Below are 20,810 nucleotides of genomic sequence, written 5' to 3' on the forward strand. Positions count from 1 at the left end.
AATTTAGTGTTGCCAATCAACCTATCCCCAGGTGCATGTCTTTGGAAGTGGGAGGAAGCCGGAGAACCCGGAGGGAACCCACGCATTCACAGGGGGAGAACCTGCAAACTCCACACAGAAAGATCCCGAGCCCGGGATTGAACCCAGGACTACTCAGGACCTTCGTATTGTGAGGCACATGCACTAACCCCTGTTCCACCGTGCTGCCCGTTCCCAGACTATATCCGTACAAATGTCACATCACCTCATGCTACACTCACCAAGCTCATTGTCTATATTTATTCTCCTGACAAGCAGCTGTTCAGTCAAGCACTCCTCTCTCCAAGTCGCGGGGACAGCTATTCCCCAGAGTCGCAAGGACGAGCGGGACCGCCGCCGCAAACCTGCGGGACATCGGTTTTGATTTGAAACAAACACCAGAGAGAAGTTGCGATGGCGGACAACGGCGGACCACCGTTGTCGTCCTTCATCATGGATGAGGAAACCCTGAAGAGGAAGCAAAAGGAGAAACTGAAGAAGCTGATGGCCACGGGTGGAAATCCCAGGCCGGCGCGTTCTCTTCTCTTCTTGACTCTGAGGAATCCCTTCCGCAAGGCTTGCATCACCATCGTGGAGTGGAAGTATCCTCTTTGAAACATGGCGGGGGGGGGGGTCAGGTATCGGATGTGATAAGTACAATTCCATCAGTGGTCTTTGGACGATCGTGACTGATTGATTCTTGCATTGTAGATCTTGGATGGTTTTTCTCTTTTGCTGTTGATATTTTTCCTAAAAGTGACTTTCAGACCTTTTGAAATCATTATCCTCTTGGCCATTTTTGCCAACTGTGTCGCCCTGGCTGTGTACTTACCCATGCCTGAGGAAGACAGCAACAACACCAACAGTAATCTGGTGCGTCCGCATGCTTGTTGGTGCTTTTCTCTTCTTCTATTCATTTACTCATACAATATAAACAATAAGAAAGGGGTAACATTGTTAAAAATACATAGAGCGGGGGTGTCAAACTCAAATACAGAGTGGGCCAAAATTTAAAACTGAACAAAGTCGCGGGCCAAGGTTGAACAAATTAACCTTTTAATAGGGACCCAAACAAGTTTTGCAATGAATATTGAACAAGCATGGCTTAAATAGGGCAGCATGGTGAGACAGGGGTTAGTGCATCTGCCTCACAATACGAAGGTCCTGTGTAACCCTGGGTTCAATCCTGGGCTCGGGATCTTTCTGTGTGGAGTTTGCATGTTCTCCCCGTGACTGCCTGGGGTCCCTCCAGGTACTCGGGCTTCCTCCCATGCAACAGGCAGAGCTTATATAACGTAATAGTGCAAAATCAACTTTCAAAAAACAAACAAAAAAACATCAGTGGTATATTTAATACAATTTAATTAAAACAATTATTGCCTCTTTTCTATTTCTATCAACATTAACTTTTTCCACAGGCTAATAAATTTGAAAATAAAATAAAAATGAAGTAGGCGGGGTTTGGTGGTAGCGGGGGGTGTATATTGTAGCGTTCCGGTAGAGTTAGTGCTGCAAGGGGGTCTGGGTATTTGTTCTGTTGTGTTTATGTTGTGTTACGGTGCGGGTGTTCTCCCGAAATGTGTTTTGTCATTCTTGTTTGGTGTGGGTTCACAGTGTGGCGCATATTTGTAACAATGTTAAAGTTGTTTATACGGCCACCCTCAGTGTGACCTGTATGGCTGTTGGCCAAGTATGTGTGTGTGAAAGCCGCATATATTATGTGACTTGGCCAGCACACTGTTTATATGGAGGAAAAGAGGACGTGACGGCATGTTGTAGAGGACGCTAAAGGCAGTTCCTTTAAGGCACGCTCCCATCATTGATGTCCGGGTGGAAATCTGGAGAATGGTTGCCCAGGGAGATTTTAAGGAAGGGCAATAAACTTCGGGAGTCTCCCGGGAAAATCGGGAGGGTTGGCAGTTATGAGTATTAGCGGTGAATGTGGTGTTACCGGCGGGCCAGCTCTAATGTTAGTTTGATATTGCCTCAAGGGCCAAATGAAATTAAACGGCGGGCCAGATTTGGCCCGCTGGCCAAAGTTTGACACCCATGACATAGAGACAAGAAATTAGTCAATAATAATAGATTTTATATGTAAAAATCACTTTACATTGAGCAAACAATCTCAAAAAGCTACAGTGTATTAAAAAAATTAATTAAAACAAATTTATTAAAAAAAATAAATTTAAAAAAATAAAACAAAATATAAAAACTAGAACAGCCTAATAGCTAGAACTAGTATGCATATATCTATTTTTAAACAAAGCTTTTTTAAAAAGAACGGTTTTTAAGCCTTTTTTAAAAGCATCCACAGTCTGTGGTGCCCTCAGGTGGTCAGGGAGAGCGATCACACAAACAGGGAGCAGCGGAGCAGAAAGCCCGGTCTCCCACAGTTCGAGTCATAAGAAATACGTAATAAGAAATAAGTACAGGTGAGTGAAGAAACCCCAAAACGGCTAATGCAAGATTCTCACCTAAAGCAGTATATAAACAAACATAATTAAAGATAGTATACAAAAAATAAGACGTGTGGATTGAGTCTCGGTGAGGAGTTTGCAATATATACGTGAGTATTCCAGAGTAAAGAACCTCTGTGTTTAATGAAAAACTGTCTAAAATTGATACGACCAAAGATAGGACGGAGATTATCAGTTTGTCTGGCATTATGATCATGAACTTGCAAATTGGTCTTAAAATAAACTTCAAAAGGTGCATAAAGTGTATTAAGAAGGTCAGTACATTTATAGGTAAAACTGTGTTAATATCATAAATAGTAAAATTTATATTCCTAAACGGAGGAGCAGATGTTAGTTAGAGGACCTAGCTATTTTTACAAAATTATTTTTAAAAAATTAGTCATTTGTGTAAATTTGATGGATATGTACTAACCCAGACTATTCAAACTGCATTTGCCAAACGGTCTAAATCAGGGGTCACCAACGCGGTGCCCACGGGCACCAGGTAGCCCGTAAAGCCCAGATGAGTAGCCCGCTGGCCTGTTCTAAAAATAGCTCAAATAGCAGCACTTACCAGTGAGCCGCCTTTATTTTTAAAATTTTATGTATTTACTAGCAAGCTGGTCTCGCTTTGCTCAACATTTTTAATTCTAAGAGAGACACAACTCAAATATAATTTGAAAATCCAAGAAAATATTTTTAAAGACTTGGTCTTCACTTGTATAAATAAATTCATTTATTTTTTTACTTTGCTTCTTATAACTTTAAGAAAGACAATTTTAGAGAAAAAATACAACCTTAAAAATTATTTTAGGATTTTTAAACACATATACCTTTTTACCTTTTAAATTCCTTCCTCTTCTTTCCTGACAATTTAAATCAATGTTAAAGTAAATGTATTTTTTTATTGTAAAGAATAATAGATGCATTTAAATGTAATTCTTTATTTCAAAGTCTTTTGAATTTGTTTTAAAATTTTTGTTCTGGAAAATCTAGAAAAAATAATGATTTGTCTTTGTTAGAAATATAGCTTGGTCCTATTTGTTATATATACTAACAAAAAGCCGATTGGATTTTAACCTATTTAAAACATGTCATCAAAATTCTAAAATTAATTTTAATCAGGAAAAATTAATAAAGATGTTCCATAAATTCTTTTTTTAATTTTTTCAAAAAGATTCGAATTAGCTAGTTTTTTTCTTCTTTTTTTCGGGTGAATTTTGAATTTTAAAGAGTCGAAATTGAAGATAAACTATGTTTCAAATTTTTATTTTCATTTTTTTCCTGTTTTCTCCTCTTAAACCGTTCAATTAAGTGGTTTTTTCATCACTTATTCTCTACAAAAAACTTTCCGTAAAAGGAAAAAAAATGTACGACGGAATGACAGACAGAAATACCCGTTTTATATATATATATATATATATATATATATATATATATATATATATATATATATATATATATATTAAAGGTAAATTGAGCAAATTGGCTATTTCTGGCAATTTATTTAAGTGTGTATCAAGCTGGTAGCCCTTCGCATGAATCAGTACCCAAGAAGTAGCTCTTGGTTTCAAAAAGGCTGGTGACCCCTGGTCTAGATTGTGTTGTTTAAAGTCAGCGGTGTCTGCCAAGTATCCCCTCTGTAGTCGTATCATATATCATCTATATGTGTGTACTCCAGTATCAAATTTGAATATACCGTCTACTATGACCAGGGGTGTCCAAGCTCGTTTTTGATTAGACCATGACACGTTGTAAAATAAAATCAACACATCTTGCATTAGAGCATTAAAACATTTACACAAAAATAAAGAAATGCACGTTTAAAATCGTCTCATTTTCCTAATACTCGACAGTGCGCCTTATATCCCTGTGCGCCTAATGTACGAAATGGTAGATGGCAGTTACACATAAGAGATACGTGTAGCCTGCAATATGATGGCAGTCACACATAAGAGATACATGTAATCAATCAATGTTTATTTATATAGCCCTAAATCACAAGTGTCTCAAAGGGCTGCACAAGCCACAACGACATCCTCGGTTCAGATCCCAAATAGGGGCAAGGAAAAACTCACAACCTAGTGTAGACTGCAATACGACTCAAGTAAACAACACCAAAATGTTAAAAGTTCCGTTGAAAATATAGAAAATTACACACGGCGCTCAAAAATCTATCAAATTGTTTTGGTACGTTTTTGAAGCCGCACCGCTTGATGAATTGTACTTGGCTTCAACATAGGAGTATTATTATGGTGTGTGTATAGGTAAGACATATTATCCGGCGTTTTATTTGCAATATTATGCAACTTTTCTTACCCTCTGGTACCTGCTGATCTGTATTTGGGATCTGCATAAGTCCGGAAAATTTGCGCAAGTCCGCCTTTGTAGTCCGTGTGACACTGTAGTCGATAAGCTTCTTCTTTTTCTCTATCTTCTTGTTATGTTGCCATTTCTAATATAAAGTAGTGTAAAGTTCTTACTGTCAGTAAACTCGCCATGAAAGCGCTAAAACACACCGGTGTAGTGAGTGTACATTATTCACCCAAGGAACTTTAGTTATTAGAAGGTTTTTTCACGGGACACATTTCCAGCAGATGAGAAGATGCTGCTCCGTTATCAATTGAAGTAAAGTCTGAATGTCATTAAAACAGTTAGCTCCATATTTTGACAATTCTTCCACTCTCGTCCTTGCACGCTACACCGCTACAACAAAGATGACGGGGAAAAAGCGACTTGAAGATGATCTGCAAAACATAATCTGTGCAACATTTTGACCAGAGAACCACCATTACATGTTATGTTGACCACAAGAAAGTATTTTACATGTAGAAAAAGATAATAATATTATCACTCATTTAATGCGCCTCGTATATGAAAAAAGATCAAATATAGACCACTCATCAGAAGTGTGCCTTATGGTCCGGAAAATACGGTATATTATTTCCATGCGTCCTGTCATGATAGACAACACATTTATTGCAAAATATGGTAAGTTTTGAAATGTGCTAAAGACATTGAAATATATTAATAATCCATCCATCCATTTTCTACCGCTTATTCCCTTTCGGGGTCGCGGGGGGCGCTGGCGCCTATCTCAGCTACAATCGGGCGGAAGGCAGGGTACACCCTGGACAAGTCGCCACCTCATCGCAGGGCCAACACAGATAGACAACATTCACACTCACATTCACACACTAGGGCCAATTTAGTGTTGCCAATCAACCTATTCCCAGGTGCATGTCTTTGGAAGTGGGAGGAAGCCGGAGTACCCGGAGGGAACCCACGCATTCACGGGGAGAACATGCAAACTCCACACAGAAAGATCCCGAGCCTGGATTTGAACCCAGGACTGCAGGACCTTCGTATTGTGAGGCAGACGCACTAACCCCTCTGCCACCGTGAAGCCCTAGGGGTGGGCAATATCGCAAATTTGGGTGTCGATACCGATCCGATAATATTATTAAAAAAACAATAAGCAGAACAAATTTAAAAAATCATCTTAAGAGGGTCGAATTAAATTGTTTAAGTACCTGTCAGATAGCTAAAATGGGGTTAGGGTTAGGGGTTAGGGTAAGGGTTAAACTATGTATGTAAACTATGTTCACATAATTTAGCATACAGAGTAGTACTTCGCCAAAGCGTGCTTCACTTTATGCAGCATTGTTGTAATACATTTTTAAAAAGCACTATGGGGGTTGCCCTTTAGTGGGTTCTGTGGACTACCACACAATACCAGTAGAGCCTGGGATTCTGGATATCACACTGTTTTATTTTCATAAATGTCAAATAGTTTTCTGCTTTCCAGCACAAAGTCTTTTCCTCCTGCATCCGCTCATCTGCACTTACAACTCCAACTATGTGTCTCATTCCTGCTAATAAAGGTGACAGGTGATTATTTAAAAGGCTCACCTGGGCCATCCACCTGTCGCTGTCATCGAGGCCGGTCCTTGCACACGCCGTTCCGCCAGGCTCTCAGGTCACACTCCCCCCACCTCCACAAGCACATCGTACATATTTTTGTCTTAAATCATGCATTCATTCAAGCATAAAAATGGCTAAATGAGCTGAAAATATCACTAACTAGCACTGCCCACAAGATGAGACCATCCCAATCCCAGTTGATTTGCTCAGCCTCAGGCAGTTATACTATAGGATTAAAACAAGAATAAATTTGATGATGTGGGTGTTCTTTCATGTTTAGAGGGCCCTCTTAATGTTAAAAATTGTATTTAGAAGGTCGTAAAACCTGTTTATGACCTTCTAAATACAATTGTTAACATTTTACAAAATGCATCAAAGACGCCTGCAGCCTTCAGTTTTTTGTAACTGGTTCTCGCTGGAAAAAGTTGGGACTTAGTTGAATGATTATCACTTACCAGTGCAGTGGTTCTCAAACATTTTACCAAGCTGTTCAAAGTCATTGAGTGCTGTGAGTAACAAAACTTACAAGTGTTATGGTTTGCAGAGGGAGTTGAGACGGCACAGACACTCCAAGGGGCAATATTGCTCTATGATTTTTAGAATATATATATATATAAGGAAATGGACTGTGACAAAATCCAAGACTGTGTATGGTGTAAGACTATGTGTAAGAATTAATTGCTGAGTGTTTACCTGAAGTGTTAACTCGAGAGGAGGAACAAGTCGTGAAGGCAGTCCGTGGGGCAGGCAGATGATCCAGGGCGAGAGAGGTGTCAGAGTCCGTGTTCATGTGAGGGCTCGAGGATCGAGGGTGGCAGTCCAAAGTCTAAAAGAAAAATCGAGGTGCACAGCTCGATCACGCGGGGACAAAGGCAGATTGCTGGGGAGGACGACAAGGAAGAACAATGAAATACGGAGGGGGAAACCCAGAGAGAGAGCATAAAGCTGGGTTTTCGGCTAATGGTACAGAAAACTATATTCCGGCGAGGGATGGCAGGTTGTGCAGGCTTAAGAAGGCAGCTGGTCATCACGAATAGGTACGCTGATTGCAGATCTCCTGCAGTCATGCTGAGGCGCGCCCTAAGGTGCTCTCACTGGAGCGCACAGATGGATGAGCGGCGGCGGCAGGAGTCTGAGCCGTAACAACATGACTGCAAAGTGGTACCAGATCAACGTCAAAAGGCAATTGTTGCGTTTCCATTCCTTAGAACATCTTCAACCCAGACTGCCTTTTCAAAAAAAGGACCACGACTATGGAACTCTCTACCTGACACTTTGAAAGTTTTACCTGCACTTGTCACTTTCAAAAAACAAACAAAATTGTGGCTAGTTGAGCAACAATCGTGTTACCATGTTTAGTTTTTACAAATTTTTACTAATCGGTTCTTATCTAGTTTGCACTTTGTCTGTGTTATTATTATTATAATTATTTGGTGTCCTGGGCATGATGTTAAAGTGCATCCGGCAGTGGAGGCTCCTCTATGGGGTCTTGGGGCACTAGGAGGTTAACTCCTTTACTACAGTTACCCCAGGTGGCCCTTGGCAAAGGCCTAGTACTTGACTGCCCCCTAGCCAGGGATACGGTGAAGACCTCAACGGCGGATCAGGCGGATGACGGTAGATTGTAGATTTACAAACTACCACAACGGCTGCAATGGCGAAATAAGGCTGCAGCAGAAAAGGGTCTCCAGTTTTCTTAGACTCCATGCCACTGGACCTTGACCCGATTTCTGTCAAGGATCGTGTGGTGACTGTCTGTGCACCAGTCTACCCATGTTAAACAAAATCACGCACAGGCTTCCTCCATAAAGGGATACGCCCCTACCAGGAGGATCGTCATACTCGTTCGAGTGACCGCTGATGATGTTAACTATTATTATTATTATTATTGGCTTTTATGTTGGGTAAGGACTGAGGGGAGGTGACGGCAACAGACACCAGGGAATTGTAGTTCTAAGTATTTATTATATATAGACACTACATATGATAAGCAAACAATAATAATTAAACTAACCAAGGAAATGGAACGTGACAACATCCAAGAGTGTGTATGGTGTAAGACTATGTGTGTAATTTAGCTGTTGAGGGTTACCGTAAATGTTGAACGACAGCGAAGGAACACGGAAGTCCTTGGGGAAGGCAGATGATCCAAGGCGAGCGAGAGGCGTCGAGAGAAACGTGTCCAAGCGGAAGGTCGAAAATCCAAAAGGGCAGTCCGGGAGACAATGGATCACAGGAGAAGCACGGGAAGCGCTCCGGGAAGACAACAGGAACATTAGACACAACGGAAACACGGAAGTCACAGGGGAAGAGCGAGTTCGGGGGATGGAAGTCAGATACGGGTTGCTTACAAAGGTACAGAAGACTATACTCCGGCATGGCATGGCAGGCTGTGCAAACCTAAAAAGGCAGCTCGTTCATCCTAGGCAGGTTTGCTGATTGCAGATCTCCTGCAGCCGTTGGGTGGTGCGGCCGTAGCGGAGATGGCCCGCGTGCTCTCACTGGAGCGCACGGATGGATGAGCGTTGGTGGCAGGAGTCTGAGCCGTAACATTTTATCTAGTTTGCACTTTGTCTGTATTATTACCGATTATCATTATTATCGACTACTCTTTGCCTCATTCTTTCTATTATCCTCTTTTAATGTTGTTAGATCAGTGTTGTTGTTGTGGAAAGGTGTTGTAAATTAGCTTTGGCTACAAACACTATGATGCATACATTGGATAACTGTTTCAGATATCAATGTTTCTGTATCTGTCCCTATTTCAAATAAACACATATATATATATATATATATATATATATATATAAGAACAAGACATTTAAAAAACAACACAAATGAATGGTCTACAGAAACACTGATTTATTTTCAATGCCCCAATCAGTTAATGATAACTGCCGGTTCAATGTTAGGCTCAGGTTTTAGCAGATTTTCCCTATTTTTCCTACAGACCGCATTTGGTGACTGTCAGGTTCAAACACTGATGACATCTATTAAACAGACAAGAGGCAAGGACCATTGCGGAGACAGAGTTCAATTTAGCTCATGAGGAGAACACATGGAGCTGCACACTTAGTCACGGTCTCGCCCTACGCTCTAAGGTTCAGCTCCTGCATCCCTCTATTTATTCAGGAGTTGCACAGTCAATATCTCTGAGGCCGCCTCTAAAAGGAGTGGTCACATAGTTTTATGCAAAGCAGGTCCAGGACGCACAATATGTGACGGAATGTGCTGGGGCCTTTTGATTTCATCTTGTCTCTGCTTCGTCTGCGAGCTGTCGTCTTATCTGCGTTGAGGTCCTTGAAGTCCTTGGCTGTTAGTGGGCTAAAACAAAGATAACATCCCCGACTTAGGACACCCCTCACACAAGACATTTTTGTCCTTGCACAGATAGAAAAAGTACAGCTTAAGCACAATAGCTAATAACTATAACAATGGACTTTAAGCATACTAAAGTTGTGTGATAATATATATACATGATCATTCTAACAGTGACCTCAAACCACAAGGCTATGGGTTGATTCACAAAGTGGTTGAATTTGGCCACGGAAAAGGTGTGGGAGCCCTGAAGGACGGGTGTGCAAGGACACTGACGGGCTCGTGTAACTGTTTTATCCCCGTGAAGGGCAGCGGGATAAGTCCGTCAATGTTATGTATTCAAAATAGAATGGTGTCACGCTGGCTGTATATGAGCGCGTAGTGCATGCCTTCACTGTAATGGGAGAGGCCACGCAAAGATTCCGATACTGTGTGAATTTATGAGCAACATGAATAGACAGGGCAGAAGACAAAAAGGAGGGCATAGCAGTGCAGAACGTGTACGGAGGCAGGCGTTGAGTGTACTACTTTAGGTTAAGTAGACAGTTGATCCTGATCCATTTCTGGTAATATGTTTAGTAGAAATGACATCTACTAATACATCTGATATTAGTCAATCTGTAATATTTCAGGAATGAGGCACACTGCAGTATTTATCAGTCCTTCCAGAATTGTTTTTTTTGCGACGGTTGGCAGTTGTTTTAGAAAGTTGTGGCGGAAGTTGCAATGTTTTGAGGCTTTAAAAAATAAACAAATAAAAATAAATAAATAAATAAAATAAAATTTAAAAAATGTTTAAAAAAAAAAAAAAATATATATATATATATATATATATATATATATATATATATATATATATATATAAATATATATATATATATATATATATATATATATATAAATATATATATATATATATATATATATATATATATATATATATATATATATATATATCCATCCATCCATCCATTTTCTACCGCTTATTCCCTTTTGGGGTCGCGGGGGGCGCTGGCGCCTATCTCAGCTACAATCGTGCGGAAGGCGGGGTACACCCTGGACAAGTCGCCACCTCATCGCAGGGCCAAGACAGATAGAAGACATGCACCTGGGGATAGGTTGATTGGCAACACTAAAAATTGGCCCTAGTGTGTGAATGTGAGTATATATATATATATATATATATATATATATATATATATATATATATACAGTGTTTCCCACAGGTCCGGCATCTATTTGTGGTGGTGTGGTCGGGCGGCGGTGGGGGGACGGGGGGGTGGGGGTTTTGGGTTAGCGGCGGCGGCGATGACCAAGAAAAACGCGGAGTTGGAATATTATTACAAAATTGTATGTACATATTTGTATACATATTTATATAATATTTACATATTTATATAATATGTAACTACAAGCTCCATTCACAGACAGAGTCCCATTGCTTTTATGGGCGGTTGAGCGAGTCAAAAGCCGGAAAAAATAAAATAAAAGTAAAAAATATTTTTTTATTTTATTTTATTATTTTTGTATTTGTGGCGGCCGTAATTCTTTCCAAATAAATGAATGTGTGGGAAACCCTGATATATATATATATATATATATATATATATATATATATATATATATATATATATATATATATATATATATATATATATATATATATATATATATATATATATATATGTAGGTGTGGGAAAAATCACAAGACTACTTCATCTCTACAGAACTGTTTCATGAGGGGTTCCCTCAATCATCAGGAGATTTTTTTTATTTTATTTTTTTTTTTATATATATATAATTGCATCAACTTGTGCTTTCATTATTTTGTTATTGTTTTCTAATGTTCCTTGTAAATTTCAACCTGAAAAACAAAAGGGATTTTGACAAGAATATTGAAAATACTGCATTGGTGTTTTACTCGTTATACACCGCACCAGACGTAAAGGGGAACTTCACTTTTTTTTTTAATGTTATCTATCGTTCACAATCATTATGAAAGACATGACGTTGAATGTTATTTATGTATTTTTATTTTTATTTTTAGACTGTCCGCCCTGAGATCGGTAGGTTGTGAGTTCAAACCCCGGCCGAGTATTACCAAAGACTATAACAATGGGACCCGTTACTTCCCTGCTTGGCACTCAGCATCAAGGGTTGGAATTGGGGGTTAAATCACTAAAAGTGATTTCCAGGCGCGGCCACCGCTGCTGCTCACTGCTCCCCTCACCTCCCAGGGGATGATCAAGGGTGATGGGTCAAATGCAGAGAATAATTTTGCCACACCTTGTTTGTACTTTAACTTTTAACTTTAATTTTTTTTTTTTATTAAAAAAATGCAATCAAAAATCTGCTCACAATTCCGCCTATAAAGCCCTTAAAAAAACATCCAAAGTTCACAACATCCGGAAGTGCGCTGCTAAGGAATCAGAAATAAATGCGTTGACAAAATTAGTTTCGGCAATGCTTAACATGCCCAAAATACGGTAAATATTGTACATATTGCTTACAATTCCGCCTGTAAAGCCCTTAAAAAAGCATCTGAAAACCTCCATTAAGCTTGTACATACATGATGTAAGTATATATGTAATGTACTAACGGGCACATTCATAATAACATTTAATATTCACTTATTTTGATAATTTTAAGCATTAGTTTAAAAATCGCATCACAATGTTTGCTTTTTTTTCTGCACTGATTATTACTCACTACTGACTTCATGAATGCCAACAAACAAAATAAATCTTCACTTACTGTGCAAGGTCTGCTGTCATTAGGATGTACTCTAATAGTTGACACAAGATGAGAGTAAAAGTACATACTCAGAGCTTATCGTCAAATTACTTGTACTGTTTTAATTAATTATAACTGATAATAAGTATATTTACGGAAATAAACACTACCAAAGGCTTCCTTATTGTCCACGAGTTGTATTCTTTGTTTGTGTGTTTGTCCGTCTTCATTTACGTTTAAACACATATAACCCTGCACATTAAGAGCATTTGTGAACTGTCGAAATTGATTTCGATCGGTAGTTTTTTTTTGGTAAATGCTCGCTTCTATAACCAGAATTTCATCCTCTGTATATTCAGCTTCAAAACGATAGATATAATAGAATTTAAAGTACTTTATTGATCCCTGGGGGAAATTCAGCACCACAGTTTGCTCAAAATAAACAATAAACACTTACGGTATTCTTTACATGTGAATAATATAAATACAATCTATTATACAGCATTATTCACATGTGAATAATATAAATACAGTCTATTATACAGCATTATTCACATGTGAATAATATAAATACAGTCTATTATACAGCATTATTCACATGTGAATAATATAAATGCAGTCTAATATACATCATTATTCACATGTGAATAATAGTCTATGCCCTGCGATGAGGTGGCGACTTGTCCAGGGTGTACCCTGCCTTCCGCCCGATTGTAGCTGAGATAGGCGCCAGCGCCCCCCGCGACCCCGAAAGGGAATAAGCGGTAAAAAATGGATGGATGGATGGATAATAGTCTATTATACATTCAAGTTCAATCAAAAAGGAACATATGCATTATACAGATAAGATTGTCAATACTCATTTGTCGAAAAATAGCAACTCTGTTGTCTATCATGTTTGCCATGATTGGAACACACACTTTTGTTTGTTTCCGGAAGTAGGAACACGTTCGTTGCCGGAAGTTGGAAGTACGCTGCTGTGGAAACAGAAATAAATGCGCTGACGAAATTAGTTTCGGCAATACATGAAATGACCAAAATACGGTAAATATTGTCTATAAAGCCCTTAAAAAAGCATCCAAACACCTGTATTAAGGTTCTATATACATGATGTTCATATATTACCATTTCAATTAAGCATATCTCATAATCCCCGCGGCCAGTTTCGGGTCCTAAATTGGTTGTCAAAGTATACCAACTCAAACTTCTTCTGTCAAGGTGAGACGCCTGATTTATGATCTAGAATAAACTTACACGGACCAAGGAAGCAAGGAAGCAGCAAACGACTCGATGATGTAAACATAGGGAGACACAGAAGTGATCACGGCGCCGTTATAAATAGTTAGCGCTTATAATAACAATATCACTAACACTTGATTAATATTCAAGTCACACTATTTTTTTTATCATTTTTAAAATCCTAAAATATTAAATAAATAAATAAATACTAATTCTTGTCTCTCATGATGATTGTGAACGGGTGGCAACATTTAAAAAAAAAAGTGCAGTTCCCCTTTAAGGGCTGCATTTTTAGGTCTGCATCCTGGCAACACAAATATTTGACCATGTATTTTTTTATTCTGAAATATTACAAAAAATGTTGTTTTGAGGTCTCTGCACTCATTCTAACACAAACATTGTTGCTGTTTTGCAGGAAAGCCTGGAGTACATTTTCCTTCTCATCTTCTCAGTAGAATGTTTTCTGAAGATAATTGCCTACGGATTTCTTTTTCACGCAGATGCATATCTAAGAAACTGCTGGAACATTTTGGACTTTGTCTGTGTATCAGTTGGGTAAGTCGACTGGATTTGTGCTTGGTCTGCTTAATTTGTAACACAGGGGCTACATTTCCATGCATTAAATTAGTCTGCGTTTTTTTAAATAATTTGACTCAAAAGAAGCATCCGACAAGAAGCATCCTATTACTCGGAAGCAGACGCCATTCAATTAAAACATAGGCAGCACCTAGAACAGGGGAGTCAAACTGGTTTTCATTGGGGGCCAAGTCCCAGTTAATGTTGGGACTATGTTTTATAGAAATCTAACTCAGAATCAGAAATACTTTATTAATCCCCGGGGGGGAATTACAATTCTCAGCACAATCCCATTCAAGATCAGACAAAACATTACAGGGAGACAGAACAGGATCGCTGACGGGTCTGCCAACATCCGGCGGCCCTTACAAAAAAGGTAAGATACAGGTAAACAATGGGGTAGGGGGTAGTGGGCTTGGTTGAGAAAAAAATAAAAATAAATACATTTAAAAATGTTATATATATATATATATATATATATATATATATACATATATATATATATATATATATATATATATATATATATATCAAACACTTTTACGTTAAAATAATGAACAGATGTTTATTAGGATAAGGTAAACATCAGTTCAGTATTTTAACGTAAAAGTGTTTGATTGTGAGGCATTAAAAGCCACAAAATGCAACGGGTCCATCAGACCCATAAATGCTGGCTGAGTAACAACAATATGAACGTTGTACGGAACATTTCTCTGCCAGATTCTGCATCCCATAGGGATGTTTCTGCACATGCGGTTCCCACACAAGGTTGCAACACTGTTTTTTCAACACTGTCTGCTCTCATTTTCTCGCACATTTGACCCTCTGAAGTTCTGTGTACCTACACTCTGTCCTCCTATTGTCTAGGCCTGATGTGTGTGTGTGTGTGGGGGGGGGGAGTGTGGTACACAGAACATACATTTTCACACTTGTATTAGTCAGTTTTAAAAAAGAAGGGTTTTTAAACCTTTTTAAAAGCATTCACAGTCTGTGGTGCCCTCGGGTGGTCAGGAAGAGCGTTCCACAGACAGGAAGCGGCAGAACAGCAAACCCGGTCTCTCATTGTTCGTAGCTTTGACCTCGGAGGTTGGAGGAGGTTAGATTGTCCGGAGCGGAGGTGTCATGTGGAAGATGGTGTTCCATCCATCTATTTTCTACCCCTTGTCCCTTTCTGTTTTGTTGAGTGTGCATTACATTGCTGGTAACTGTCACTAGGTACATAGTGGGTGAGTGGTTGTGTGTGGTACACAGAACATCATTTTCCACACTTCTATTAGCCACGGGTCCAGTGGACCCGTGCATCTTTTATGTAATATAAATGTGTAGGGGGGTGTATGGTGTGTGGTCATTAAAATGTTATTGTGATATATGTTCTTCACAGAAAATGAGCTAAAGTCAGTGAGTCTCAGTTTGAAAAACTAATAAATTGTATCATTTTTCTTTTAATAAAAATGAAAACGGGTCCCACAGACCCAAACACCACACAAGGGTTAAATTGGCCCTAGTGTGTGAATGTGAGTGTGAATGTTGTCTGTCTATCTGTGTTGGCCCTGCGATGAGGTGGCGACTTGTTTAGGGGGTACCCCGCCTTCCGCCCGATTGTAGCTGAGATAGGCACCAGCGCCCCCCGCCATCCCAAAAGGGAATAAGCGGTAGAAAATGGATGGATGGATCATTTGGGCACTCATCCAAATGATCAGAATTGGTGTCCTATTCACTTACCACAGGTGTATAAAATCAAACACTTTTGATTGAAACTTTTATTAGTAGATTGCACAGTACAGTACATATTCTGTACAACGGACCACTAAATGGTAACACCCAAATACGTTTTTCAACTTGTTTAAGTCGGGGTACAAGTTTATCAATTCCTGATAAAGTACACAAAACATGAGTCCTTTATCGTAGCTACACATATGACAAAAAAAAAAGCGTGTGAAAATCAGTGGTATTCAGTGAGGTAAGATGAATTAAATGCGCTGACAGTTCATTGCTCCTATCAAATGAATTGCACTGAGTGGAGCGGATCACCACTCCAAGATGGCGGCTCCGCGTCTCGTCAACGCCGGCAGGCTGTAGCGCTCGAGGCTGCGTCTATTAAAGATGTCTATGGAGCGTCGGGTTTTTGTGACTCCAAATGTGACTTTTTACCACAGTGGTATTTTGTCACACACAAAAACAGACATAATGGGTTAGTTCAGAGCTTGTTTTCGTCGAATGTGGAAGCTACAGTTGGTGATCATATCTACAAGGTACGTGCTATTTTAGCAGTTGTAGTCATGCTAGCTCACATGCCATTTTAACAACATTGCTCTCTTCTTGTCAAATACTACTAATTAATACTAATGTCTTGTCCTTAATGTTTATGTAACATTAACAACTAGTCCATATAGTTTCATGACACTATTGTTAAACTGGAAACTGCATTTATTACAAACCCTGTTTCCATATGAGTTGGGAAATTGTGTTAGATGTAAATATTAACAGAATACAATGATTTGCAAATCATTTTCAAGCCATATTCAGCTGAATATGCTACAAAGACAACATATTTGATGTTCAAACTGCCAAACATTTTTTTTGTGTGCAAATCATTAACTTTAGAATTTGATGCCAGCAACACGTGACAAAGAAGTTGGGAAAGGTGGCAATAAATACTGATAAAATTGAGGAATGCTCATCAAACACTTATTTGGAACATCCCACAGGTGTGCAGGCTAATTGGGAACAGGTGCGTGCCATGATTGGGTATAAAAGCAGCTTCCATGAAATGCTAAGTAATTCACAAACAAGGATGGGACGAGGGTCACCAATTTGTAAGCAAATTGTCGAACAGTTTTAGAACAACATTTCTCAACAAATTATTGCAAAGAAGTTAGGGATTTTACCATCTACGGTCCGTAAAATCATCAAAAGATTCAGAGAATCTGGATAAATCACTGCACGTAAGCGATGATATTACGGACCTTTGATCCCTCAGGCTGTACTGCATCATATCACCACATGGGCTCAGAAACACTTCATAAAACCACTGTCAGTAACTGCATTTGGTCGCTACATCTGTAAGTGCAAGTTAAAACTCTACTATGCAAGGCGCTAGCCATTTATCAACAACACCCAGGAACGCCGCCGGCTTGGCTGGGCCCTAGCTCATCTAAGATGGACTCATGCAAAGTGGAAAAGTGTTCTGTCGTGTGACGAGTCCACATTTCAAATTATAACCATCCGTATTGTTATAGGCGCAAAGTTCAAAAGCCAGCATCTGTGATGGTATGGGGGTGTATTAGTGCCCAAGGCATGGGTAACTTACACATCTGTGAAGGCACCATTAATGCTGAATGGTATATATAGTTTTTGCAACAACATATGTTGTTATCCAAGCAACGTTGCATGGACGGCCCTGCTTATTTCAGCAAAACAATACCAAGCCACGTGTTGCAACAGCGTGGCTTCGTAGTAAATGAGTGCTGGAACTTTCCTGGCCCGCCTGCAGTCCAGACATGTCTCCCATCGAAAATGTGTGGCGCATTATGAAGCATAAAATACGACATCAAGACCCCGGACTGTTGAACAACTTAAGCCGTACATCAAGCAAGAATGGTAAAGAATTCCCCTTTCAAAGCTTCAACAATTAGTTTCCTCAGTTCCCAAACGTTTATTGAGTGTTGTTAAAAGAAAATGTGATGTAACACAGTGGTGAACATGCCCTTTCCTAACGACTTTGGCACGTGTTGCAGCCATGAAATTTGAAGTTAATTATTATTTGCAAAAAAAAAAAAAGTTTATGAGTTTGAACACCAAATATCTTGTCTTTGTAGTGCATTCAATTGAATATGGGTTGAAAAGGATTTGCAAATCATTGTATTCCGTTTATATTTACATCTTACACAATTTCCCAACTCATATGGAAACGGGGTTTGTACTATAATTTTGGAACTTATAATAGATTGTGTAATACAGTGGTCCCCAACCACCGGGACACGGCTCGATTGGTACCAGGCTGCAGAATAATGTTTTATTATTTTATTTATTTTTTATTTTATTTTTTTTAATTAAATCAACATAAAAAACACAAGATACACTTACAATTAGTGCACTACCCCCCAAAAACTCATTTTTTCATGAGAAAAACCTCCCATTTTCATGACCAAAGAAAAACAAACAAAAAAAACCCGCCCCCCGCCGGGCCACGGCACACATTTTTAAGCGTTGACCGGTCCGCAGCTACAAAAAGGTTGGAGACCATAAGTGTAATATATTAGTTAAAAATATATATATTTTTATTTTGCTAAGCAAGAGCAATTTTTTTTTTAAGGATCCATCTATCCATATTCTACCGCTTATTCCCTATTGGGGTCACGGGGGGCGCTGGCGCCTATCTCAGCGACAATCGGGCGGAAGGCGGTTTACACCCTGGACAAGTCGCCACCTCATCGCAGTCTTTTTAAGGATGAAATGCATTTTAATAAGGTAATGGTTATTCTGCTCTGAAAAATACACTATTAAACAATCAGTGTTACTCCAAAATATCTGGTAAATATTCAGTGGTTCACTTTTTTCCACATTTTCTTATGTTACAGCTTTATACCAAATGAAAAAAAAAATAAAAAATGTCCTCAAAATTCTACAGACAATACCCCATAATGATAATGTGAAGTTTTTATTTTTGTTTAGTTTTTTGTTATTTTTAATTTTCATTTGAAACATTTTGGTATTAAATATAAAATAAAAATAAAAACTAAATGTATATAAGTATTTACAGCATTTGCTCAATACTTTGTTGATGCACTTTTGGCAGCAATTACACCCTCAAGTCTTTTTGAATACAATTCCACAAGCTTGGCACACCTATCTTTGGGCAATTTTTGCCCATTCCTCTTTGCAACACCACCTCAAATTTGCAAAATAAACAAAAAAATAAACAATTAAACCACTATCGATATAGGGTACTGTCTGTAGAATTTTGCGGACAACAATGAATTTATTTTATTTTGGAGTAACACTGTAACATAACAAAATGTGGAAAAAGTGAAGTGCTGTTCCGGAAGCTCTGCATTTAAGTAAATTCAGGTTAAAAAAATACTGTACACAATAATTCTGTAGAAGTAATAAAAGTGCACAAGATGTTCCGATTGAAAAAGGTGTACCTTACTTATTTTATCAGGGAGTTGGGAATCCTAATTGTAGCTTTAAGGGTCTCTAACTACACATTTGTTATTATTCCAGACTCTTCACTGTGGTTGTGGATGCCATTAACCATATCAGTGGCGTGGAGCCTGCGGTGGGAGAAAAGGGTGGTGGTTTTGATATGAAAGCTCTGAGGGCTTTCAGAGTTCTTCGACCACTGAGGCTGGTCTCTGGAGTCCCCAGTAAGTAAACACTTTTTCACATTTTACAGACAGCTGTTGTTTTACATTTTCTACTAAAGTGTTCAATATCCAATAGATTTAGAATTTTATATTGTAACCAATATGTCCAAGAGAGCCGATGTCTAGCTATTTCAAATAACTGTGCATAATCTACTCTTAGAATTGTATTCAGGCATTTATTTTCAGTTCAATCAATCAATCAATGTTTACTTATATAGCCCTAAATCACTAGTGTCTCAAAGGGCTGCACAAACCACTACGACATCCTCGGTAGGCCCACATAAGGGCAAGGAAAACTCACACCCAGTGGGACATCGGTGACAATAATGACCCAGTGGGACGTCGGTGACAATGATGACTATGAGAACCTTGGAGAGGAGGAAAGCAATGGATGTCGAGCGGGTCTAACATGATACTGTGAAAGTTCAATCCACAATGGATCCAACACAGTCGCGAGAGTCCAGTCCAAAGCGGATCCAACACAGCAGCGAGAGTCCCGTTCACAGCGGAGCCAGCAGGAAACCATCCCAAGCGGAGGCGGATCAGCAGCGCAGAGATGTCCCCAGCCGATACACAGGCGAGCAGTACATGGCCACCGGATCGGACCGGACCCCTTCCACAAGGGAGAGTGGGACATAGAAGAAAAAGAAAAGAAACGGCAGATCAACTGGTCCAAAAAGGGAGTCTATTTAAAGGCTAGATTATACAAATGAGTTTTAAGGTGAGACTTAAAAGCTTCTACTGAGGTGGCATCTCGAACTGTTACCGGGAGGGCATTCCAGAGTACTGGAGCCCGAACGGAAAACGCTCTATAGCCCGCAGACTTTTTTTGGTCTTTGGGAATCATTAATAAGCCGGAGTCCTTTGAACGCAGATTTCTTGCCGGTTCATCCAGTTAATGTTATTGTTTCACGAGGAATTACTTTTCACTTTAGACCTGCTTTTGTCTCGCTTATGCTGTAATATAAATAATTAGCCGGAGTGGGGATAATTATTAAATCTACTGATGGTATTTAATCAATCGATCCATCAATTAATCAATCAAAAACTATATACAGTATGTTTCACTTTTCATACATATGCAAATGGAAACACAAAATGTGTTACACCAATTTAAAAGGTAACAAAATACAAAATCAATGAAGTTGGCACATTGTGTAAAAGGTAGGGGTGTAA

The 20,810-nt window shown here is 39.1% G+C and overlaps 1 protein-coding gene across 1 annotated transcript in view; it reads left to right on the plus strand.

The window, feature by feature from the left end:
- Positions 1-302: 302 nt before the first annotated feature.
- The window catches only part of LOC133569972 (dihydropyridine-sensitive L-type skeletal muscle calcium channel subunit alpha-1-like), a 162,475-nt gene continuing 141,967 nt past the window's right edge, over positions 303-20,810 (plus strand). Inside the window, exons 1-4 of the mRNA XM_061922548.1 lie at positions 303-620; positions 786-891; positions 14,105-14,244; positions 19,492-19,634. Of these exons, the coding sequence (XP_061778532.1) occupies positions 433-620; positions 786-891; positions 14,105-14,244; positions 19,492-19,634 (577 nt within the window). The 5' untranslated portion in view covers positions 303-432. The remainder of the gene's footprint in view (positions 621-785; positions 892-14,104; positions 14,245-19,491; positions 19,635-20,810) is intronic.

The sequence above is a fragment of the Nerophis ophidion genome, linkage group LG16 (assembly GCF_033978795.1).
Source record: "Nerophis ophidion isolate RoL-2023_Sa linkage group LG16, RoL_Noph_v1.0, whole genome shotgun sequence".
Classification (NCBI taxonomy): domain Eukaryota; kingdom Metazoa; phylum Chordata; class Actinopteri; order Syngnathiformes; family Syngnathidae; genus Nerophis; species Nerophis ophidion.